The 26,007-nt window shown below is 42.2% G+C and overlaps 1 protein-coding gene across 1 annotated transcript in view; it reads left to right on the top strand.

Moving 5' to 3' along the window:
• The window catches only part of LOC137906697 (voltage-dependent P/Q-type calcium channel subunit alpha-1A-like), a 66,434-nt gene extending 51,375 nt beyond the window's left edge, over window positions 1-15,059 (top strand). The window contains exons 39-47 of the mRNA XM_068750985.1: window positions 6,091-6,196; window positions 6,854-6,961; window positions 7,866-7,969; window positions 8,582-8,703; window positions 8,946-9,081; window positions 11,580-11,693; window positions 12,969-13,170; window positions 13,638-13,882; window positions 14,337-15,059. Of these exons, the coding sequence (XP_068607086.1) occupies window positions 6,091-6,196; window positions 6,854-6,961; window positions 7,866-7,969; window positions 8,582-8,703; window positions 8,946-9,081; window positions 11,580-11,693; window positions 12,969-13,170; window positions 13,638-13,882; window positions 14,337-15,059 (1,860 nt within the window). The remainder of the gene's footprint in view (window positions 1-6,090; window positions 6,197-6,853; window positions 6,962-7,865; window positions 7,970-8,581; window positions 8,704-8,945; window positions 9,082-11,579; window positions 11,694-12,968; window positions 13,171-13,637; window positions 13,883-14,336) is intronic.
• The last annotated feature ends 10,948 nt before the right edge of the window (window positions 15,060-26,007 follow it).

The raw sequence follows: 26,007 nt of genomic DNA, 5'->3' as shown, positions 1-26,007 counted from the left end.
AAAATAAAGCAGTAGCTTTATCCTTTGCAATGACGTCTGTTAATTCTCTGCCTTTACATGAATGTGGTATTTTTCATTGCTCCTATTAGTGACAGTTATGGATGCACGTGTCTTGCCTCTATATTCTGAGTCATGCATTCTCCTTACGCTGCAGCTTGACTGCGTAGCAAGTGACTGAACATAAGGATGGTGATACCTTCTGCACTCTTTACATTTGACTTCTTTTTTTTTGGTGCCATCTTAGCCTCCTTTTTGTGGTGCAAGTTCCTTTGGTTTGAGATTTTCTTGTTATCTCTGCGTTTGAGCTCTTACCATCCTCGACACTCTTTGGGAACTAATATCAGGGAACGAGGTATTTATAGAATTAGTTCAGTAAATTGAGATTGCATTAGTTAGAGACTCTAGATGCAGATTTTTGATCCTTGATTAATTGCCCAGCCCTACTTCTAGCTCCCTCAATCTACCCTGGCAAATGTCGGTCAGTTATGTGAAATGTAAACGGGTTCAAATTCGTACACGAGATTTTAACAGATTATATCTGCTATTACCTGGATTACCGTAATGATGTGGCCAAATCTACTCTCTTTGTGGCTGTGGCGTATGTGGAAGAAGGAAAGAGGCACAATGCGACCGTGCTTTGGGGCAGGGACTACAAATAAAATGGTATTTTGTCCACCAGGTTTCTCTTGTTAACACCACGTGTCTACAGATGTTTAAAAACGGTCGGGATCTCTTTAAGGTGTTAGTCTCAATAGTTGCGACTCATTTTGGTCTGAGTTAGGGCTTGTTGGTCATACTGATCCGTTTCACATTATTGAAGTGTTAAGTGGGATTTCTGTCCAGATAATCTGTCAGCCCTAACACTGATAATTCATGAAGGGTCGCAATCCAAGAATCTATTAACACCAATGGATCAAAGCTAAGTGCAATGAATTCCATTCTTCTCTCATGCCTCACATAAACCCAGATATGCCAGCAAAGCTAGGTGACATATCAGCAACCGAATCTTTATGAGGGTGAACTGGCTTTCTTGAGGCCAAGACCTGACATAGCTTCAAACATCTGGAGGCACAGCTGCAAGCAGAGCTTCCTGGTGGACACAGCCTCGGTAACAGACACATTGCACTGACTTTTCATTCTGACTAGCTCTGATCTCTGCAAGGGTGCTTTTCTTTGCCTGTTAGAAGCCCCACTGCCAGTTCTATGTGAGTGGTGAAAGAAAAAAGCAGCCCTATTAACCTTGTGTAGAACTTTATCTAACAACTACTTGAACTGAATGACACCTCCCTCTCCAATCCTCCCCTCCTTTCCCATGCTTTCTCCCCTTCCACTCCTCTCGTTATTAAAGGATGTCAGACTAGAAACCACCTAACTTTCTTTCTTTCTTTCTTTCACCACAGCAATCACATATCCACAGCAATGAACTAGTAACCTCTGTGCATTTGTTTCCCTTCCTCTTCTTTTCTTGATTTCTTTCTCCTCATGTCTTCTCCTCTAAACATACCTCTGTTTGTCCCCCATCTATGTTTGTTCTGTGTGTGTGTGTGTGTGTGTGTGTGTGTGTGTGTGTGTGTGCCTACGCGTATGCATGCGTTTGGCCCAGCGGCCGGATCAGTTACACAGATATGTATCAGATGCTAAGACACATGTGTCCACCACTCGGCCTCGGGAAAAGGTGTCCCGCCCGGGTCGCCTATAAGGTAGACTTGCCACCCATCTTAACTCCTCCATCCCCCTCAACCACCATTTCACCTCCTTCTGTCCTTCCCTTTTCCGATGATTCCTTTCTCACCTACTTTTCCCCCCTACGACCCCTCCCCATCGCTGGGGTGGGAAATCTGCTTCCTTTCCTCTTTTCCCCAACCTCTATCCCTCCCTCTCTCCCTACTTCCAGTGGTGTTCTCCTCATTGTCCAGTAGTGGTGGTTGTGGTGGTGGTGAGCGCTGTCCTCTCTTCTCTATCTCCGACCGTAGGGATGGAGGGATGGGCTTTTGTCGTGCAGTGAAGTGAAGTGTTAGTGGAGTGGAAGTAAATCCTTTGCTTTCTTTTCGTTTTGCCCGGCCGCAGGAGTAAGGGATCGGCAGGGTCTTTGCTCGTCCTTCTGCAACCCGCACGGACGCATTGCACATGCACAAAGACACACCTGTAGTCCAGTCTTTCAACGAGTGACAGAGCACAGATTTGACAAAGAATTTCAGCTTTATTGTGACTGATGTCTGCATATTTTCCCATCCCATGCTATCCATCAAATTTAATCTTGAATCAGCATGGAAATAAAAAAAAAAACAGAACTATTGTACACAATAGTTCTGTTTTTTTTTTTTTATTGCCATGAAAAACATTAGAATTAATTAGATTTCAAACAAAACACAAATGCATGAATAATGCAATTACATTAATTACATTATTAAACCCATTGCTATTATTATGACACACGTATGATTACTTGCACTGCATTTTAAAAATAGCATCCCGCAAATGACAGCAGGAACAATAGGACAACCAACTGCTTGACCTAACTGTGTGTGTTGAGGGGGGGGGGGGGGGAGTTGACATAAGCCAAAAAAAAAACCTAAATGAATTGGAAACCAATTAATAACATCTGTGAGGAGATTGAATGAAGTAGGGTTTTATTTACACAGTGCAAATAATTGCTTACGATGCGGGTACAGAATGACCGGCAAGGGCGTCTATCTTCTGTGCTCTGCATCTCTTATTCCTGCGCACGGCCCTACAGTGCACACACACACGCGTTACATTGCTACACACATGCACATTATCCACATAAAATAATAGCAATGAATAATACAATTAGTTGGAAATGGTCTGGCCCATCTACTTGTTTTGTGTTGATGGGTTTTGTTTGTTTGTTTGTTTGATTCTGGACAACAGTCCATTCTCTTTTGGTGTTTTTGTGCCTCAGACCACTTTTGTCAAGCTATAATTGAGCATCAGCTGTCTCTCTGTCTCTCTGTCTCTCCTCTTCAGTGTTTTCCTCATTGTCTCTGGGATTTTCTAGAAGAAAAAAAAATTATAATATCAGTGAGCAAAATCAGAATTCTTGCGAAATGGTTAGACAAGTTCAAATATATCCTTGAATAACATACTGAACATTATTGAATAACGTTCCTTGGAAAAAGGGTACTTCAGCCATTCTTCAGATCACCTTTTCCTAGTATATTGTCAGATTCATGTGAGGTCACATAATTGCAACAATCCTTAAGTCGACCTGTATTAGACTTTAAAAATGACATGGCTGTAGAACATGAGTGGCACAATCTTTAAATGGACATGAATGATGTCCTTGGCTATGATTTTAAAAATCCAGTTTGACAGTGATGGTAGTGAAATTCAGTGCAATTTACCCAATGGGCTCAATAGTGCCTCACAACAAATTAAGTATTCATGCTTCATGTAATCTCCTAGTCCGACCTTTGACAGTGTTACTCTAGGTCTCATGGGAATCCTGTCCACTCAGGACTCAGTTGCTCATGAATCTTAATGGCTGTGTGTTTTCATAAAACTGTATTTACTTGAAAATAAGATGACAGCCATCCCGTATAACAACACTGAAATATGAGCTTGGAACAGCCTGTACAACAGGTTTTGGTGAAGGTGGACTCGGGAATAACCTGAGATGGAATCCTGCTGATTATGTTTGAAGAAGCTCTGAAAAGTAGTCCCGATTAATTAAATGTATGTACCAAATCTCATTCATCTCCGTCTCGTGCTCTCTTCTTGTGTGTTTTCCCACAAATGTTCTCTTTCTTCAATTCTGTCTTCTCCGGTGTTGCTCCTCTGAAGTGCCTTGTCTTCTCTTTCTGTCATTCTTCTTTCCTTGTACGTCTACATCCACCTGTTTGTTGGCTGTCACAGCTTCATTCCTTCTATAGTCGTGTATATAACATGTATTTGCAGTAGTTGCAACACATACCATACCATTAAAGCCTTTCAGTAACAGTTTCACAGACAAATGTGCATCAGAAGACCCTTCCTCATGTTTTTTTTTCTTCTTTTTTTGCACAGAGATTGGAAGATTAGACACGAACCATTTTGACAAGGATCATTTCAGCCTTGGGCAACGTATTTGATAACTTGTTTAATGAACACTTGAATGTATCCTGTTTTTATTTATTTATCTGAAATCTTCTCAGAAAAACATGTCGGTGTCGTTTTGGTCCTCGTCTTGTCTTGTTCTGTAATTTTCAGCCACTCTCGTCTCTTTTTTTCTACACACACACACATTCAGACTGCTCTCTCTTTTCCACTTTATTCTCTTGCATCCTCTTACTCTTGATGTTTTCACAGCCTTCTCTCCCTCCTCATTTTCACCCTTCCCTTTTTATCTGTAACATCTCATGACCTAACTACTACCATAGTCTGGTTGCTCTGAACTATAAACCAGAAACAACTTCACTCATCTCTTTTTATTTCTCTCTGTCTCTCTCTCTATGATTATTTTCTTCTCCCAAGAAATGGCCCAACTCATATCCTCCGTATCTTTGGCAACCCCTTCTGACACTGCACCCGTTTGGCATTGAGAGAGATCTTGACTTGATATGAAATACTACATTTGCTTTCCAATTTGACATGATCAAAATCTGAAATGTAAAAAGGTACGAAACAGAAAAACAACATGACAAAAGACAAACGACACAAAATCAATCTGCCAATCTGTTGGGATCAATCCAGTTGAATTGAGGATACTCTCTTTGCGCGGATGCACGGCTAACTTGTGGAATTGGGATTTGAAGGAAGTTGGGTGGGGTACTGGGATAGGTAGATGGGAATAGTTGGTGTTTAGACAGGAGGAATAAAGCACAAGTAAAAGCATGTTGCATGCTCTTTGTGTCCGTGTGTGTGGGACTTTTCCGGGGTATTGTTGGGTGGTGTTGCATGCATGCAATCCTTGCAATCTCTGTTGCATGGCTATGGGTGACTGCGTGCAGGTTCATCTGCTGTATGTCAAACGATGTGGCTCGAGGCATGCCTGACAGTCGCGCACTCAGGAACACAAGCATGTACACAACCCCGCCGCCATTGCGTTGCCGTGTTTGCAATCGCTAGAGCCCAACGCTCATGTTCGTAGGTATATCCGATGGATGCCACCTGGTTGCGATAGGAACCGCAAGCAGCCACTGCTGGCCCTGCTTGTTTTGTTCTATCTACTGGTTTCTCCATTGGTTTTACCTGGAAGAGAATTTAAAGACAGGGAACCTCCTTGCAGGTAGGGGGAGCTCTATAACAGATGCTATACGACAACAACAGCAGTCTCCTGAAAAATTGTGCAATTGCTTCAGTGATACTGTTATTGTGCTCCAGGCAAACTATTTTGTCTCCAAAGGACTCCAATTAAGCACCATTAATTGGAGTCCATGCAAATAGTTCTGTGTAAGTGGTGAGGGAAGGATTTGGCGTTGGCAGAGGAAATGGGGGGGGGGATTGCTGTATGCGTATTGTAATGCATATATTTCTGTGTGAAACAACATAGATGTGTAAATGCACCACTGCATTCACACATTTAGGGAACATGGGCACAGGTTGGGTCGGAGACCATTCTGGCTCCGATTGTTCTTCCTTGTGGTTCTCGGCTCTCACAGTTGCCTAGCAGCAAATGGCCTTCATTGGATATCTGTGCAGTCTTGTAGAGTGCCATTGGCAAAAGCAGGAGACGCAGGCACTGAACTGCTTCCACTTTTTTTCAAGCAAAATGGTTTTGCATTAGCAAATGCTTGCTATAATGAAATGTCCAGTAGATTTAACACGTGAATGCCCAACAATCCACATCTCTTCGAGATCTCATTGCCGAGACCTGAAATCCACTGACTTGACTTTGTTCAGCTACATTGATACTATTCCTGTCTGAGAGAATTATAGTGACACCTCGTCATTGAGTATTCAGGGAACATTTAAACGTGAAAGAACCAAACACAAGTTGGCGGTTGTCTATGGAGCTCTCTCAACCTTGCCCCCCCCCCCCCCCAAAGAAAAAAACCCCTCTCCCCTTTCCCTTCCTGAAGGATTAGGCACAATGCACTTTAAGAAGGAAACAAATCTTTCTCACGCTTTATCCTGACTGGCTCTCAACAGAGACTGCTGCGTATGGATCTGCCAGTTGCTGATGACAACACGGTGCATTTTAACTCCACCCTTATGGCTCTGATCAGGACTGCACTGGATATAAAGATTGCCAAGGGTATGATTGCCAAAGTACTGTAAACTATTTACTGTTGATCTGACTCACTTTCCCAGTAATTCAATTCAAAAAATGAATTTTCACTTCTAAATAGCTGAAAGTTGACCTTTGAAATGTTGAAATTGTTTTTTGACAAATTACACAAGACTGGAGCGATTACGACAGGGGAAGAGGAACGTAAATGTGACCACTAAACCCTGTATTATGCGCTCATGTATCATGTGTTATGGACATAATGTATCTACTCACCATAACACACACATTTGTTGAAGTTGTGGCCCTCAATTATTGCTTCTGTCCATCAAGTTCTCAGGTTTTTTTTGTTTTGTTTTTATTCCAAGGGCTGATCTTTGAATGCAGTCTCTGCGTTGAAGCAGTTTTAAGGCTTCATTGCCTCGTTTGCTAACTTGATGAGCCAATTGTTACGTCAGAGAGAATCCTGTAGTTTTTTACAATACTATATATATGATCAAATACATTCGCCCATATATATATACATTCGCCCCTTATATACAGTATATATGGGCGAGTGTATTTGTCCTTTTACCCTTCTTTGCCTTTGGTTGTATATGTGGGTTGTTGCCATTAATGTTCTATGCATGTGTGATACTGTTGAATAAATATTCATTTGTTTGTGGATACTATGGGTGTACTCAGGCGGTGCAGACAAGCACCAGATGGATGCAGAGCTGAGAAAGGAAATGATGGCTATTTGGCCAAACTTATCACAGAAGACACTGGATCTCCTGGTTACACCACACAAGGGTGAGTCACAGGACCAAAGAGCATCGTGGTATGTGTGTGTGTCCAATCACTGACTCCACCAAGAGGATAGCTTTATCTTTAAACTGTATTCTTGATACTTGGTAGACAGACAGAGGAAGTTCACATTTGTTTGAGTAGACTGAGTATTAATTTGCATAAGATGCTCATGCTTCATTTTTGAAAACACCCCACACAGGAATGCACCATATCATACATGTAGACACACCAGCATCCATGTTTACTCAAACACCGGGTGCTGCACACATTTTTTGCATATGGCCATTGTGTATATGCCCCTGCCAAAACCTGAGCTATTGTTTCCAGTGTGTCTGTAAGCCCTCCAGACGTGAGGAGTGGACATAGTAGCACACACACATGTACAGTACATAGCTGATCGCTCTACCTGTTCGTTCAGTCATGCTATCGGGGTGCCTGCTATAGAAAATCATCTATAGAAGTCTTTTCACTACAGAAAACATTTTGCAAAAAAAATACAAATAATAATCCATCACAGTATAATGTAGTAAATGCATATAAAATGATGACCAATTATAACCATTACGTTATTGAAATGTTTTTCCACCATAATTTAAACACATACAATGTCATGCCTTGTTTTCCAGTGATGTAATAATTCTTCACATTTTTCAGGCATTCATAATATATATATTAATGCTGGATAACTTGTTGCCATGCCACTATGAAAAGAGCACAATTCATGCAGCAATGAATTTGAATGCAGTGAAATGACTAGAAAATCCGATCTCAGTTCAGTATTTTTCTGATAGTAAATGTTTCTGTTAAACTCTGTCGATGCAAACCCAGACTTTTTAGAAATATAACTGAGCTCAGGGTTCCATCCCACTTGGATCTAATCTTGCAGGGTAACTTGTCATTATTTCAGCAGCCACAGACTTGACGGTTGGCAAAATCTACGCCGCAATGATGATCATGGAGTACTACCGGCAGAGCAAGATGAAAAAACTACAGGCCCTGAAAGAGGAACAGGTAGCCAAAGAAATTCCCAAGCCAAAACCTTTGTTTTTTTTCTTTATTACCTCCTTCCTCTGGCCCCATTCCATTCTCACAACCTCTGGACTGCCAAATATGGATTTAAAAAGGCTTTTAACAAGTAACTACTATCTCTCTGTCTGCACTATACAGTAATACCTTTACGAGTATAATTCGTTCCAGGACTATTCCAGGATAATTCTCCAAATAATTAGAAAATAAAATAAAACATCTGGTCCATATAAAGTGCTGTAAGTTAGCACGTCAATACAAGTACTTAACACTGAACTTGTTGCTGGTGTGTATTTGTTTCAAGATATGCTTTGCTTTGTCCAAAATACAAAAGGTCTTTTTTGAAGGTACATTATTCCCTTATCTGGGAAAACCGTTTCCCTGCCTGAACTTCCACTCAAATCTGTTCCTGTAAAAGTGTTTTCGGTTTGGTTCAGATTGCCAGATCTCAGCGTAAACTCAAACTTGACACACCAGCCATGCGCTTTACAATAGCACCCTCACACGGGAGCATGCTGCGAGTGTCTTTATGTCCTGTGTCCACCTCCTGAGTGTACTTGATTTCAGCCTGAAGGCCGTGTCATGTATCTCAAACAGAACCGGACGCCGTTAATGTTTCAGCGCATGGAACCATCCTCCGAAGGAGGAGGCACGGAGGGCCTGGGGGGCCAAGGTCTGAATGGCCTCCCCACCACCCAGCATGACAACCTCGACAGCCTGTGAGTGATTGGACATGAGCGGGAAACCTGTATGCAATGCATCAGAAATTGTGTATGTGTGTGTGTGTTGTGTTTTTCCACAAACTACATTTCAAGATACCCTGAAGAGCATCAATGATTTTTTTTGATTTTTTTGTTTGCTGCTTTATTAGTCACGGGATCTTGCTTGTGAACTAAAAAAATTAACAGTTTAATAATGCTTCCCTTATTTGTAATCGCCTTGGTCTATCTGTGGGCGTCAGACCTCCAGAGGGCGGCATGTCAGAGAGCCAGTCGTGGGTTACAGCCAAAGCCCAGGAAATGTTCCAGAAAACGAGTAACTGGAGTCCCGACCAACCCTATCCTGACGATCGTCACGACAACCACCACAACCCGCAGGTATAACGAACGCATACAAATATTCTCTTCCCTCACACTATTCATCTGCAACCATGTTGGTTATCCTCAACTTAAATATTCCTGCTGTCGCATTGCACATGCTGCACATATCACCGTCACGTTTATGACACAGTCGTAAAAGCTGACAGAGATGGTTTGTCTGAAAGTGAAAGTAATCCACATTGTTGGGCTCTCAGTCAAAAGCACACCTAGTCTTAAATTTAGAAGACTAGATGGGCACTCAGTGGGTCACATACTTGAAGCAGTCCCATTTATAAAGTGGAACTGTTTCATCAAACAAATTGCTCTGGGGTTCCAACCTTTCATTTCGAGATTCAACGGTTCTGTTTTTTTTTAGCACACACTTTACTCTTCAATCAAGTTTCATGAAAATCTGTCAAGTTAAATATTGGAAAGATGATAAAAACAATCTCCTATAATGCGGAACCATCTGTTAGTCCGCATCACTCATCCTCCGCCTTCAAAGTTTAGTGGAAATTCTTTCAGTGGATTTTCTATAATTAGGGAAAATGTAAAACATATCCTGACAGTGTTATATCAAGTAGGAATTGTTATGGATCTTCCCATTTCTATGAATCCTCGTTGACATTTAATGTGTTTTCTTCTGTCCAAAGCCTTTGCTTGCAAGTTTTGTGGCAATTTGTCCTCTTTTCTTTATGCAGACCTGTTTTTTTTCCATCCACATGATGATTTATTTTTACACCTCCCTTCTTATAGTTCTTGTTCCATGATTTCCATTCTAAATGTTCTTCTGGAGTCATTGGCTTGGACTAGGGCAGGGGTGTCAAACTCATTTTCGCCAAGGGCCACATTAGCATTATGTTTGCCCTCCAAAGGCCAAATGTAAACCATAACACAGTAAAAGTGTAACTAAATGTAATGTCATTTAATGTAAAATAAATGTAACTACTCCTTAACATGCTGTTAAATAACTATTTGGTTTTTATTTAATTCTTTAGCCGTAAGTAATTACAATAAAATACTCAGTTTTGATATCACTTTTTTAAAAAGTTGTAACTTAAAAATTGTTAGAGATAAAGCCATACTGTAAATGAGAAAAATCATAAGTATGAACCAAAGTTTGTGATGGGAATAAATTAACACATCTAATAATGTGGAAAAGTTCCATTCAAATTCAATCATCACGCAGGAACAAAGATAATCGATATAAAATCAAAGCAAAACCAACCGAAGTGGGCAAGATAAAGAACATTCCCAGAGTCAATGCCGCGGAAAAGACGTTGCTTTCAGGATCAGCACCGGACAGCTCCACATCCTATATCCTATGGAGCTGTCCGGTGCTGATCCTGAGCAAGGGACTGCACTGCTGTTATTATAACATAAAACCTTTCAATTGATCAGGTTGAGAAAACCACACTACTCCATCGATCAATAATCAAACTTATTCAAGTAAATAATATTAAATAATAAAGAAAGAAAAATATCATCCAACACAAGTTATGGCATTAACTTTGTTCAAAACTCTTTTGTCACAGTTGAGAGGGGCAGAACTGCAGTCCAACCAACAAATGTGGGCTGTTAAGAACATGTGTGACAGATGCAGCATTTTACAAAAACAAACGTCTGCACTCAGCTCTCGCGGGCCACAAAAAATAACTTGGAGGGCCGTATTTGGCCCCCGGGCCTTGAGTTTGACACACGTGGACTAGGTGATGTACCCATTTTTCAGTCCATTTACCATTTTCATCCTCACTGCTTCCTGGTTTTTCTTGGTCTTTTGGGACAATTCTTCTCCCCAGCCCTTCGTTTCTGTCTTTAATCCACGACTAATGTACTTGGGATTATATGGATTTGGAATTGTGCTATGAACTCTTTGGAAATAGCTTTTTGGGATAATTTCCAGCCCCACTTTCAAAGTAAATGTTAACTATTTGCCTTCCTTAACGATCTAGCTGTTGTCATTAAGAACTTTGTTACTTGTAGTTCCGTAGTTCTGTATCCCTCATTTTTCAAGATCAGAAGATATACATCAACATAGAAGACCCAGTGGTCTATTCTATGTCAAAGTTGACTTTTTATGGGACACCTTCACTCTTCTTCCTCCTTCAGATTTCCTTGCTCTATTGACTATCCATGTCAGAGACGCACGCTTTATGTTTAGGGTCCTGATGGACTCAACACATTTATGGCAGACATCTGTCATTTGGTGAGACTGCTTTGATCATTTAGAATTCAGCTCATGTAATGACTTTCTCAATGCACCAATCAAAATGTTTCTGAGACCTGATAGTAATTTGTAACGCAACAAAGACTGATGCAGTAAATGCACAACTGTAGTCTTTCAAGTCGAATTTTGGTGGGAGAGTAAAGAAGTATGAGTTGCTTTAATGATAAATAATTTATTTCATGCAGCCTCCACCTTAGTTAATTTTTTATGTTGTTGCTTAGTCAGTGACCTGTCAGTGCCCCCTCCCCCAGCAGACAGTGGTCACGCCCCTTCTCGTTGTGTTTTACAGACAGTAGAGATGAGGGAGATGGGGCGGGATGGGTACTCAGACAACAAGCACTTTCATCCAATGGATGGGCATGGGCGGACCCTCTCCATGCCCCGCCTCTCAGCAGACAACCAAGTGAGCACCTTCATCCCATTATCATTCTCTTTTTTTCCCTCAATCAGAATCGTCGAATTAATTTTTTTTTTAAAGGTCTTCCTTTGCATCTTAAACAGAGAAGTAAAAATAAAAACAAATTAGAATCAAGTTTTAGAACATTGTGCAATTTAAACAAGATTCATTTTAGACTTTTACATACTTCAATTTGTTGTTTTTAGGCCTGTAATTCTCTGAACAAACACATTTCGCCACTTAAAAAATATTTTGACAGGATGCAAAGAAGCAGTGAGACTTTTGTAAATTAACCTGTCTGTCTCCACGTTTGTATTTCCTTCCTCCCATCCTGTCACCATTCATTTACTTCTCTCATTCTAAACCCTGAACTCATCCCAACCAATGATCCACTGCCGCTCAGGTTCTGAGCAATGCAGGAAATAAGCCTGCAAAAGTTGGAGTTGCAAGCAAAATTAGTTGGAGTGCTGAAAAAGGGTTCCTCTCTGCGCACCTCCCTCCAGGAGGAGGGGAAGACTCATGACTCCATGTAAAGACGATGTCTCTCGATTGGCCTGGGAATGCAGAAGAGCTGGAATAAGCGGCCGGGGAGAGGGAAGTCTGGGCTTCCCTGCTTAGGCTGCTGCCCCCGCGACCCAACCCTGGATAAGAGGTGTGTGTGTGTGGGGTCAGCCAGGTCATGATAGACTGTACACACACCTCTTATCCGGGTTGGGTCACGGGGGGCAGCAGCCTAAGCACACACACACGGCACGATGTGTGTGCGTGTGTGTGTAGAGACACTCTCACCCTGATTGGCGAATTTTTTTTATTGTGTGCTTAAAACGCTACCATGGTAGCGTGCATGCGCGCGTTCTCGCTATGAACGTACTTTTGCTTCCGGGTTTAGAGCGTTTCTGACAGAGCGGTTTGAGACAGGAATGACGGACGCTGTCCTGCAGCATCTGTTTGCTGCAGGACAGGCACATATATTTCATGTAAGTGTTTGGGACCTGCATTAACTTGTGGAAAAAGGGTACAATATGGGACCCTTAACACTAATTAGGTGTTGTTACAATTAGGTAGACACACACACAAACCACATATGAATGCACAATTTGACAGTAATTTCACTCCATGCAAATGTAGTCAGCTTTCACTCGCCAGTATTGTCTTATTCCCCAGCAGTGTGCATTTAATCTTTTCTGCTTGCCCTATCACTTCCTCTCCTGCTAATGTGTTCCCTCATGTGCCTCTACCTTTCTGTATTTCCTTCCTTGCTCTGTCCTTCTCCCTCTCAAGGCCATCACTGACACCAGTCCAATGCATCGCTCCACCTCTAGCCTGGTCCATGGGCTTCCAGGTCGGAATGTGAGGTTAGATGACTACTCTCTGGAGAGGATGGTGTCCGAGGAGGAGAGACATGGAGGAGGACAAAGACACAGGGACAGGAGTCACCGGGCCTCACAACGCTCCCTGACCCGATACACCGATGCAGACACAGGTGAGTTACTCAGAAAACATGTACAGCATATCATAGCTTTGATAACCACCGGACATTCGTCTGGAATAATTACATGTGTATTTTTTCAAATTACGGTGTTCAGGGAAATTTATTTCAAATAACTTATTGGCTAAGCAAACCATAAGAAAATGTTCATGCTTCAAGCCAAAGGATTTGAAGGTGATAAAAGATGTTGAGAAATTTGTGAATCTAAGAGAACAGAGTCATTATCATATTCCTTAAATTTCATGTGAGTCGAGTCTTTGCACAAAGAAGTCCTTGAAAAGGCAGTTGTGGAAGAAGATAGCCCTTTAAATGTCAGCTGTAAAACGAATGCAACACGCTTGTTAATCCTGAATCCCCCTTATAATTGAGACTCACCTCTGCTACCTGGGCTTGGTAGGGGTGATGGGGTACCAAAAAATGTTTTATTGTTACAAATGCGTAAGTTAGAATGTCCTTGCTAGGCCTGGGTACAGACCTAAGTACCACCACGCAGTCGGGCGACCTTCCACTCAAGGAGCGCGAGCGGGACCGTGGCCGGACCAAGGACCGTCGGCATCGCCATCACCACCACCACCACCATCACCATGGCTCCATAGGCAAGGACCACTATGGCCCTGATCACCAAGACTACCCCCACAGGCACCAATATGACCGCCATTGGTCCCGTTCACCCAGTGAGGGGCCTGATGGAAGAGGTCATAGACAGGTGGGTTCCAAAGTCACTGAGGTTATTTTTTCATTCAATTCAAAAAGGCTTAAGGTGGGCAGCGAATGGGCGGGACAAAGTCCAGCATTTATCCAATGACCATCCAGCATATTGATTATTGTATTGATTAACTATAAGCTTTGTTTAAAAGAACGAATTTGGTCTACTCTTGAACATAGAGATGGTGTTTTCCTCACGAACCGAATCAGGGAGCTGATTCCAGAATAAAGAAGCTTGATAACTGAAAGCTCTGCCTCCCCCCCCAGTCTGCTTTCGGTAATTTTTGGAACCAACAGCAGGCCAGCATTTTGGGACTGCAGGACCCGAGTGGAAATTATTTCCACTGCTTGTCTACATGCATGTCTATCTGTCCGTCTATCTATGCTCACCTATATTCTGGTCTTTGTTGTTGTTTTGCTGCGCTTTGATTTTTGTTGTTTCCTTTTTGCTTTAGGGCAGTAGTTCAGTGAGCGGCAGCCCAGTCCCTTCTACCTCGGGGACCAGCACACCGCGCCGAGGCCGTCGCCAGCTGCCGCAGACTCCTGCCCTCCCCCGTCCACATGTCACCTACTCCCCTGCTGTCCGCAAGTCAGGCTATGGTCCCCCAGGGCTGGGCCGACTACGCTCACCGTCTCCCAGACACTTCTCCCCACCATATCACGACAGGGGTTACCATCAGCAACACCCATCACGTCATGCTTCTCCACACCATGGGGGCTCCTCATCCCGTCAAGGGTCACCTTGCTCCCCAAGACATCAGTCTCCACGTTCACCCCTCCATGGCTCGCCTAGGTCCCCTCATCAAGGCCGCTGGAGCGGTCCTCCACCTGGGGACAGCCTGGAAATTGACGGACCCTTCTATGAGCATGACTATGAGTATGAGCGGCAGCATGAGCCTCCGGGCTATGAGCAAAGTCTTTCCCATGGAAACCCACATCCACATGGGGAAAATCCACACCCTCGCTCACCCAGGACTGCCCGACATGGTCCCCCGCCACTCCCTCACCCGCACCCACGTAGGGTGACCAATGGCTACCGATCATCCTCACCTTCGCCACACCAACTGGGGCCACCTGTGGTGCCCCCTCATCCACACCATCAACCTCCCCATAACCGAGGGCCCCGCAAAGGCCTGCACGAACCTTTTAGTGAGACTGATGAGGATGACTGGTGCTAGCAGGGGGTGAGGGACAAGGACCCGATGGGAGAAAAATAATTGCAGCCTTTGGTACTCTGGCCACAGATATGTAGATTTTTACTAAGTTATGAAACTGTTGGTATGGAGCGTTTAACACCTCTACCCTCAGACTCTTAAAGAGTGGCAGGTAGCACGCTAATGCTTCAGAAAAAGCCCTCTGAGCAGAAAGAGAATGGAGAGAACCAGGACCTGCAGGGCCATATCCACCGTGAGGTCAACACGGTCCAGGGCTTGGTACATCTAAAAACCTGCATACAGCCATTAGGGCAAGGCCATGGCGCAGTGTACCTCTGCCTCTCTCAGGCTATGAACTGTACAACAGAATGCTATGCTTTAACAGTATGGCCAGGTGTCAGGAGAAAGAAAGAAGCTTTGGCACAGAAAAGTGCGGCAAGAGCATGTTCAAAAGGCTGGGGAAGAATGGCCTGCAAACATTTCTACCAGATGGATTTGCTAGTGAGATGTGTTTTGGCCAGTCTGCACATTTACGTAAATGTCTGAAAATAATCTGGAAATGAGTTTATTGCTTTGACTCTGCTCCTTAATACTGTATGTTTAAAAAAAAATCTATAAACAAAAAGCCAGGACTCCCTAATCCTTACAAGCCAAGCTATGCCTCCAGAAAGAACATCAAACTTAACATGACAAAAGAAAAAATGGGAGAACAACCACTTCATCTTAAACCTTTTTCCTTTCCAATGGACCGAACCAGGAAGCTCCGCCTATACTGCAAAAACCAGCCAATCACAGTGCTGGCTGATATTCGATGAGTTTTATCATCGCTGCATAATGTTTGAAACTCACTTATAACTGACTGTTTCTAGATGGTGGCAGTGGTGGAAAACGATGATTCACGCGGTGGGTTTAATTCCTGTTTGAGTGGAGTGTGGTGAGCTCAGGTAACTTGAGAGGGAGGCTCAGTCACTTCGTCAAGCCCCTGCCTCCTCCCTTACTCAACCCCAGTGCAGGACGAGGGATTCCCCAACTGGAAAGGCCATCACACATCTTAATTGCATGGAGGAGAAGAAATTAAGGATGGGGGCGAAAGACTATTTCGTCTCTCATTTACTTCTCCTTCTCGTTCTTCTTGTGACATTTAAGCTTGGTTCTTCTGTTTCATTTGGTCAGCCTCCACTGATCATTTTTGGAAATACAAAATTTGATGCATGATGGATTAAATACGTACTCGAGAGGACATTTAACTGGTAGAGACGGAACCCTTAATAGTAAATTTATGGTTTGCAAAAGAAGTTATCTTCTGTCAAACTCTCTCTCTCTCTCTCTAATCTCAGATGTAATTTGCTTACTAACTGAAACACCTCTTTGTCAGTTTGGCTATTTGTTTTTGTCTCTGCCTATGTGTTTCAAAAGCTACATTTCTATGATCTATTGAAAGACAGGAAACACTGCAGGTTCACATTATAGTTTCCTGACTCGATAGAAGAGGACTTCTACCATACTTTATTGATCACTGTTAATGATGATAGTTGTATGAACAATGATATCAATATCAAATGCAAAATAACAACAATGATAATATTGGTCACTGACTGATTTTGCTTTTTGTCATTTGGAGTTTAAATATGCTATGTGCATCTTGTTTACATGTGTTGTGTTTTGAACCCCTCTCCATTCAGTGGCATTAATTGGGTTCCTGATGCCTTCCTGCCTTGTTTCCGGGCAATGGCAACTTGAGAACTCTTTTTTTTTTTTTAGCAGTGTTGCGTGTGGTAACACCGCTTTTACGATACACTATCTTCAGAATTGTGAAGGTAGAGGTCAGGGAAGACTCACTACCTGACTTGTAACGATTCATTGGGTTTGCACTCTTGCCAAGTCAACCCAAATATCAAGATTTCTTCCTCAGAGGCAGGGCTGGACTGTATTAGGAATCTGGAAGACTGTGTCTGCTTTTTACATTGCAGAGATCTCTGTTTTAATGATGATAAAGTTCTAAGATCACTGAATTCTTCCATCTGCAGTGGGGAAAAAACAATGTCTGCCTTTACTGCTGTCAGTTCTGTAGTGATATTAGTTGAAGTGACGGCACAGTGTTGGTGAGACAGTGTTGTTCCCAGTATTAGGTGTTGTTGTTTCCTTTATAGCCAACTGGGGCAGTAATCATCACTCATCCCCTGCCTTGCCCTTTGACAGGACCACCTCTGGGCAACTTCCTGTTTGTAGACTTGGAATGAGACCTGGATCTTTGCAAGATTTATTGACAAAGTCTCGTCCTTTTCACAAAATGTGGATGAAGCCTTAAGATTCTATATCTGACCATTTGTCAGTGTGTACGATAATCTTTCTTGTGTGTGTGTGTGTGTGCCAATTTTGACCTCTCCCCCAGCCCTGTCGCTCAGGTCCAGATAATCAAGAACAACCTCCAAATTGCCGATCTAATTATATAAAGTCATAGCAAAGTTGAAAAGTCTTTTTAAAACACGCTTACAAACGACCTCTTTGTTCTCAACAAGTTTATTCTTTCTTTCTGTTCTGTTCTGTTCTTTGCAAACAAAGTAAAACATTTAAAAATGTTTTTATTTTTCATGAAACATGACCTAGCTACTCCAGAAAGACTATTGTCTTTTCTTTGCAGGTACCGGGTAAGCCCAGTCTATGTGTTTTGACTCTACGTAAACATCAAGAGCAACCTCCTCTTATTCTTATCTCGATGTTATCTCAAACTCCAACACTGCGGTACTGCAAAACAGATTAATAAGAAGGAATACATGCATCTGAGAAAATGTGAAAGTCAAAACTTTGTTTGCACGTGTCGCATAACGCCACACCCACAGTGAGCCCCTTTCTTTCACACAACTCTGTGGCCGTCTTCTGTCCCCTTGCTCCACCTGTTTTTCCACCTGTCATCTTCTTCTCCCTTCCTAAAGCCTGTAGACCTAGTAGCTGAGCATAGCATAGTAACGATAGGGATTGGGGGGCGGCATCGTTTTTGTCATTGGGCGGAAATTATAAACCCAGACACCCCCCCTCCTCTGCCCTCACCTCCCATCAAGTGAGGTTATAGCATGTAAGGATGCTTCTGAAAAATCCCCTCGAGCCACAGTGCCTTCTGTATCGCATCTATCCAAGTCACATTTGTCACTTCCCAAATGTCCTCGCCAATTGATGCTCCTGTTTGTCACCCCCCCCCCCCCCCCCCCCCACCACCACCACCACAGTCTGAAGTAGTTGAGCTCAACCACACTACGCCTTAAATTTTGAGTCCCACCGGCTCAGAAACAGCAAGAATGGTGATTTGCAGACTGGACCACAGTGAAGACATAGCACTAGACATTTGCACTGGGCAAATTCATATCATATCCAGGGCTTGACTAATTGAAATATCTGATTCAAAAATTGAGATTTTTCTCAATGTTGCCAAAAAAAAAACCCCAATAGAGATCCAATCTGAGAATTTTCAACGATTCCTGGCTTAACCTCTGTACTTGGCTTGGCATTTGTGTCCATCCAGCTATGCCATTGGTCCACTTCCAGATATTGTAGTGAACAGTTTATAGGTGCCAAGCTGCTTGCTTACTTACTCAGGTCCCTAAATATAAATAGATAGATAGGTAGAGAATTAGACCATGTAGGGAAGCGTCTGCTCCAATCCAGGCAAGCCTCAGACTGAGTTATTGTATGGATTTACCTGATGTGTTGAAGTAATGTTGACCCCACCCCACACCTCGAACTAATGTCCATCATTTTTTGACACTTCACTTCAACATTAGCAGCCTGCTAATCACAATGTCATAAAGTGCATTGAGAAAAGGACAGGAACAGCACGCTTCCATTTGGGCTCCACGACACCAGCTTGTCCAGAATTGTAACGGGGTATCGATCCACAGTGTCAGCCATGCATCAGTGATGTTGTATGGGACATTGAGTTTGGAGAGTGTGGGTTGAAAAGACTTTGCTCAATCATCACTTATCTCTGCATCTGCTTTCTGCATCTTCATTCCAATCTCCCATCATCCTCTTGACCTCAGTCTAAGTACTTGTAAGAAATGAAACTAATTAACACATCAAACCATCTACTGAAACTCAGCGAGTTAACGAAACATGAATAAGGGCTGTCTTTGAACAAATACAAGGTGTGTTTTAATGTACAGTAGTGCTGCCAAAAAGTCCTGCTTATGTAGCTGAAGTACGCTGTGGTCTTCTCTTTGTACAGCACTAGATGGGTGCATGCCTGTGTGTGTGTGTGTGGGGGGGGGGGGGGAGGTTTTAGTTTATGATTACACACAATCTCACAATGACACTGGACCACTGTTGGAGGTCATGCTTAGATGCCATGTTGTCACCACCACCCACCCACATTTGATCCTACTTTCAGGGGGCCGGGCGACAGCTATGACAAGGATATATTTGTTGCATGTGTTTGTGTGTGTTGGGGGGAGTGTATGTACAGGTGTTGTGATGTGTTTAGAGCGGAAACAGATTATTTTTACCAATGATTTTTCTGGTATTTTTTTCCCCACAAATGAGTAATAGAATATAATGAGTATTCTAGTAGTAATTTTGAAATGCTCATTTTTTAATATTTAATATGCTATATTTTCAGCTGTTCAGAAAAATACCATAATGATAGGGTTCATGTAAAATAAGATAAGATAGGATAGGATAAGATACGATGGGATAAGATAGGATATATCTTTGTCTATGATTTTCCCTATATGATCAATAACAGAGCATTTCTTGCTCTGTAAATGTAAATAAAATCAAACAGTATAGAAAGAGATTGTTAAATTTAAAAAAAATCAGTTTAAATGATGATGTCAAATGTTTCGATGTAATGGTAAGCTTATGAAAACCTCTGGTCAAAACTCTGCACAGACATTGTGTCCATGTTGCGAATTTATCATCGAACTCAGTGCACATTTACATGCGCTATTCCTTCATTTGTTCAAGAATACGGTGAGTGTGTGTGTGTGTGTACACTGTACAGGACACAAAATATTTTAATGTCCTCATGGCCTTCCCCCCCCCCCCCCCCCCTCTCTCTCCTCACCCACTTATCACTATAGTATCATGGACTCAAGTCTGGGCAGGTGATGCTGGGGGAATGTCAGTTGATGATCATTGGATTTCTCTCACCCATTCTCTCCCATGCAGTCTGCTGTACATTTTTGGTCTGTAATTCTTGTGTATATAATCCATAAACTTTTTGAAAAAACTCACTCTGATGTTTATTAGTTGTCTTGTTGTGTTTCTTTTTCTCAGTATCTTGTCACATCTTCATCTTCCTCTCTCCTCATGTAATACCATTCATAAACACAGGGTGGTGGGGTTGCAGAATCGGCTCAAGGAGTTCATGCTTGGCTGTACGGGGGTGCTATGCCTGATGTCTGTGTGCAGTGTGTACGGGTCTACTGAAGGTCTGTTCTCTTTGGAGTCCAGCAAGTATTAGGAGTACGTCTGATGATGTCTGCACATTGAACTATATGACACCAAGATTAGTCTGTACTCTCAAAATGCAGTATTTTCAGATGAAGAGTGTGCACAATCTAAAAAAAAGAAATGTAATAAGTAACTTTTCTGCAATATATTTCAGAGATGTCTCGATCATCTAGTTGGAGGCAAGAAGTAAAACATTTAATAGCTAAAAGAAGCATTGACAAATGAAATGTTAATGTTAACACATGGAGCATGCTGAAGCCCTTGCGGCCTTTTCAAGAAGGTACTTACCGGTACCCATCTTTATCCGCGCTTCTGTGTAAACAGTACAAAGTCATTTGAAGCAGGCAATTATTATCTTTCCAGTCCACAATTGAAGGATTTGAAAAGCTAGTAGCTTTTAACAGCTGACACAAAATAGAAGAACATTTTACCCAAAATGTCTTTATTTTGGGTCGACGGCAGGAGGTCCAGGAGAATGAAATCAATAGCCATGCAAGAGGTGAAGCGTGATTAAAATGTCATGGCAGGTCACTGACACTGCTGTGTTACACATCATGGTTCTTGTGCTTGTGGAACCCTGGCATGCTCTCTAAAAATCCCCCACTGGGGCAATTGCTTCAGTCTAAGTTAACCAAGCATCCCGTTTGTTCCCATGGGAGACATTGTTAATGCTCCATTTTGGTCTGTTTTGTTCTGCAAGTATTCCCTTCTTAAGCAGCTTGATATTTTCAACCTACCGGTAGTCCCTAGTGTCTGTCTGCATTTTGGTCTTGGGAAAACGAGGAGTATTGAGGCAGCTTTTAATGAAGCACTAAAAATCATTGAGGTTTGATTCATTGGCTCTAAATTTATAGGGTTATAATGTTTGGTGTATTGAAGCTTATTGGTTTGTGTGCATCTCTGTTGTGTGAAATGCGACTGCTAGCCTGACAACTAAACCCCCCCATTGATAAGTCCATCAGTTTGAAGGTCCAGATACCAGGATGTCTTTTATAATATTAATAACTGAGTTCTTACTAGCAGGTTCTCTTAATCAGAGTCCACCGTGTGTCCAATTTGGGTTTCTAAAGTAGTTGAGACCAGACAAGCCAAACTCTGGTTATAGGAAAGGGCTTTTTCCAGTACCACTGTTGCAAAAATAACATAGTCCTTGAAGTCAAAGCATGATTTAACCATTCTGTGCACATTATCAAACTTAAATTCCTGATCATTGCCGGTCTCAGTGTCTCTTTGTGCCGAATTGCAGTAAACGGATTCCTGCTAGTCTCTTTATGAATTGTCTCTGAAACCCTAAAGTCTCTCACTCAATTCCCACCACCACCCCTGCCCCCATTCTCCTCGCCATTTACTTCCATAACCATAAACCCTATTGGAGCAAGTTGCTTCCAGAAGATCTTTCCTCATGCTTCAACAATAGCATCCCAGACACTGGAGGTCAATCTCCAAAAAAGCATCTGCAGATGTCAAAGGAGAAAAGAGAGGGTGTCCCTCTGTAGAACAGACATTACTCTCTGACCACCAAATCATTTAGTACCAAATCTTGATTAGAAAAGGTGCTGGCTTATCTAAGTTGTATTGATTGATTATTATTATTATTAATTATGAATTGATCATAGGCCAGTCAATATTTAATTCCTTTATGACACAGTTCGTAAAGTGTTGAACGAAATATGATTCCTGCAAACTCAGGCCAAAATAAAGTGACAGAGTTGGCTCTGCTTCTCTGGAAGTCACATCAGGTACAACTTAAAACCTTATAACATCGACATTTAACTTCATGTGACATCATAGTATAATTACGCGATACCATTCTCACGTATTTAGGCACCCATTCAGCAGTAAAGATGAGCTACAAAGGGTTAATTGCCATTTCAGGGAAGATACCTGTGGAATGGAGAAACTGTCTGAAGTAACTGCTGACCATCCATCTGATCACCATGCAAACCATCCAGGAGAAACCAAAACCAGTGCCACAGCAGAAAAACATACATTATTCATTCAGCAAAGTGGGGAACAAAAGAGAAATCTAAATATAAATGGCAAGTTAAGATAAAAGATAAGTGCTTAATTACAGATCTGCATGTGCAATGTGCATGCTACTATGTGGGGTAACAAGTCAACTTCAGGAATTTAAAAAATAAATAGAATGATAAAATATATATATGTAAAAAATATATATAGGTAGATGTGTCTCTTTGTTTTCTTCAATTTAAAAAAATTAATTAAAAAAGTTTAAAAAAGATAAATCATCCTAAGGGGGGAATGACTTTGGTGATGAAATCAAACAATGTGTGTTCATTATATTTGCCAGTTATTTCTTGGGGGAAACTGAGGGGGAAGAAGAGTACGGTAGATAACAATTAATTAGCGCTACAAAAAAAGAAAACATGTTTTAAAAAAAAGGGGAGAAGAAATGTAAAAAAAAAACATTGAGAGTAAAGAGCTGCCTGAAAATGAATCTGGTGACGTTATTCCCGTTTATTCATGGCTATGAGATCCCTTCTTCCTCTTTTTCTTTGACCATCTCTTCCTCTCGGTTTCCTGCTCTATCTATCGCTGATGTTTCTACCAGTGTATTTTGTAAAAACAGAAATCTTCCTAAAGAACCCGAATAAACCAGAGCAAATGCATTCGAATCCTCCTCCTGTCTGAATTCTGGCTTTCAGACGCGACTTGAAGGAATCACTTAGAGGTGATGCTGGGAAACTGTTACAATAAAAAAAAAATGCTGAAACATTGAGTCCTTAGACCAAGTGATTGTCTGCATCGGCGACACACGAACAGTTAACACTGATCAGCAATTAGCACACCCACATATTTGCAATTCCATGGAGGCCTTCATTCTCACACACGTTCAGTTTTTGAGAGGACAATCGGCCTACTGAAGGGGACGGTGATGTCTCGGGAGACAATTCCACTGTCCCCGGCATCTCCAGCACCAGTACACCGCAACCCTGAGCCACCAGTCCCAAAGCATCCCCACCAGAACAGAGGAAACGGTCAAGGAGCCGGACACACATTTTTCAATCTGTGATTTTGGTGACTGAATTGAATGCATATTTTATAAGATTTTTTTTTTATCCAGATGGGTATCTGGATCACTCTCAATATTTAATGGTATCCCAGACCAATATCCATCTTCAGAATTTTTTGGTTTTCATCAAGATTCATCCAGCGGTTTTTCAGTAATCTTTCTTTAAAAAAAACCCAGACAACCGGCCAACAACACTCCTAATCTCATTGTGTAGCTACTATGCCATGACAATAAAGGCTTTCTATTCTATTCTATTCTATTCTAACAACATGACCTCCCTGGCCGAGGAAACAACAAATCAGATTATATAGAGTCATTTCCTAAGGATCATTTTGACAATTAGACTAATTTATCATCAGAAACTTGAATCACCACAGCTTTGTAGCGATGTTTCACTTTCAATTCTGCTCTATGTTCATTTATTACTGCAGAGAGACAAAAAAAAACTGTCCAGCAGAATACAGATCGGGCTGCATCTGTTTCTACTACAGAATGCAAAACACGATGAAAGCAAACGCCCCCTCTCTGACTGGCTCCCCCTCCCTCACTTCCATCTACGTCTGGTACTACGTCACTGAAACGCATGGGTAACGCACACACGCCGACACACACAGCCATTTACTGTGTCCTACACGCCACCCTTATGAAGTCACATTTTATTTATAGCCTTCCTTTTCTCTTCTTCGACCTCACATCAGTCTTCCTTCCTTCCTCCTCCTCACCCACCTCCCCACATGCAAACACCCACACACTCGACACACTGCTACATAAGACAGGGTTCAAAGCAAAAGAGGATTATGTCCTAATTTGATTTTTTTTTTTGGAAAGATTTAATTATCTGTGAGCATAAAAGGACATTTAAGAGCACTAAAGGCATCGTATCCAGCATTAGCCTGCTACATCATGAACACACACACACACACGCGCACACACACACACACACAAACAGACAGTCATCACACAAGCTCAGATGTACTCTGTTCTCCTGAGTCTTAAAATAGATTCCTCCCACACATTCTGTTTCCCGCCGGCATCAACGCCTCATTTCCTGTCTCCGCCTACTCTGTTGCTGCTGCCCGTGCGCAGACACACACACACACACTCACACTAACACGCGCACGCACACACATTTTTTTATTCTTCTGTTTTTTTCTTTGTTCGGTTGCGGATCTGTGTGAAAGAACAGGAACATAAACACACCCTCGGTTTCTTTGAAATCCATCAGCACTTGATTTAACATGACAGTCCCAGCACAAGAGCGCCTTGATCAATGTGAATAAAAGAAAAATAACAACAAAACACATTCCTTGAGCTACAAATAGCATTCGTTGTGTGAGATTTGAGAGACCGAATTAGTCGTGTTTGCAGCACGGCTTGGTTTAAGCCCGTTTTTCGACCCCAGGGCGTGACGCACCTTTCAGTGACTGAGGGACAGCTTTCGGACAGATGGACGGACTCTCCGCTGATCAATTGAGCTGCAACGTCGACCAATAATGACTCGGCTTGATATGAAAAGGACAACACAAAAACAAGCAAACAGCTGAACTAAAACTAAATATTGATTATCTACTCGCCCCACTGCCAATGGAAAGTTGGGTGAATTCTCTTGATCAACAGAGGTTTGATTGATTAAGGGACTTCAAAAGACATCAGCCAACAAAACAAATATGTCCTCCTCCTTTTGTTCTTCATGCTCACATGCGCTGAATACAGACATTGTTCTGGGTGGCTTTGAAGCATCTGTCTGATGAAAACAGACGAGCTAGATCTCATTTATCCCTCTTCTTTCTTGACTCGTCCTCCTTCTTGACGCAGCTGTTTTGTTGTTTTAATAAAAGGAAGTAAGCACGATGCCACTGACTGGAATAAAAACCAGAGCAACCGGTACGATCGGTTTGTTTGCTCTACTGCTCGAGTTTCAGGGTGCAGTTTTGTTCTACTTTAGCAAAAGGCTGCTGCTGATGCTAATGACAAAGCCTTCAGGCACTACCTATAATATGTATTACCTGTACACTGCTCGTTTTTTTTCTAATCTATTTTGTTGGATTGGCGCTGGGATGGGCTTCAACACGACCCACGACCTGCGACCCGGTTCAGAATGAACAGGGGGGCTCTGGGTCATGTGAGGGAGAGAAGAAGGAAGTGATTCTGAATTCTGTCATAATCCACATGAAATTACCAGACAGTGGAAGTTGTTTTGGTGTGCGTGTGTGTGTGTGTGTGTTTTACTGTTAGCAGGGGATTAGTGGCTTGGAGCCAGGATGGTGCTGGCTTGTACCAACTTCCTCCCTCTTGGAAGGATTGACCCTTTGAACTGTGGCCTAACACGGAGCAACTCGACTTCAACTCAGCCCAGTAATTAGTAAATCAGATGTTTAGAGTTGCTGAGGAACACACAAGCGCACACACACACACACACACACACACACACACACACACACACACACACACACGTCACATAAATAAATGCACAAGAGCACAACACAATCCAGT

This window comes from Brachionichthys hirsutus, chromosome 17, assembly GCF_040956055.1.
Source record: "Brachionichthys hirsutus isolate HB-005 chromosome 17, CSIRO-AGI_Bhir_v1, whole genome shotgun sequence".
NCBI classification, from domain to species: Eukaryota; Metazoa; Chordata; class Actinopteri; order Lophiiformes; family Brachionichthyidae; genus Brachionichthys; species Brachionichthys hirsutus.
The sequence above is the reverse complement of the archived record's forward strand: the minus strand, read 5'-3'. Positions and strand labels throughout refer to the sequence as shown.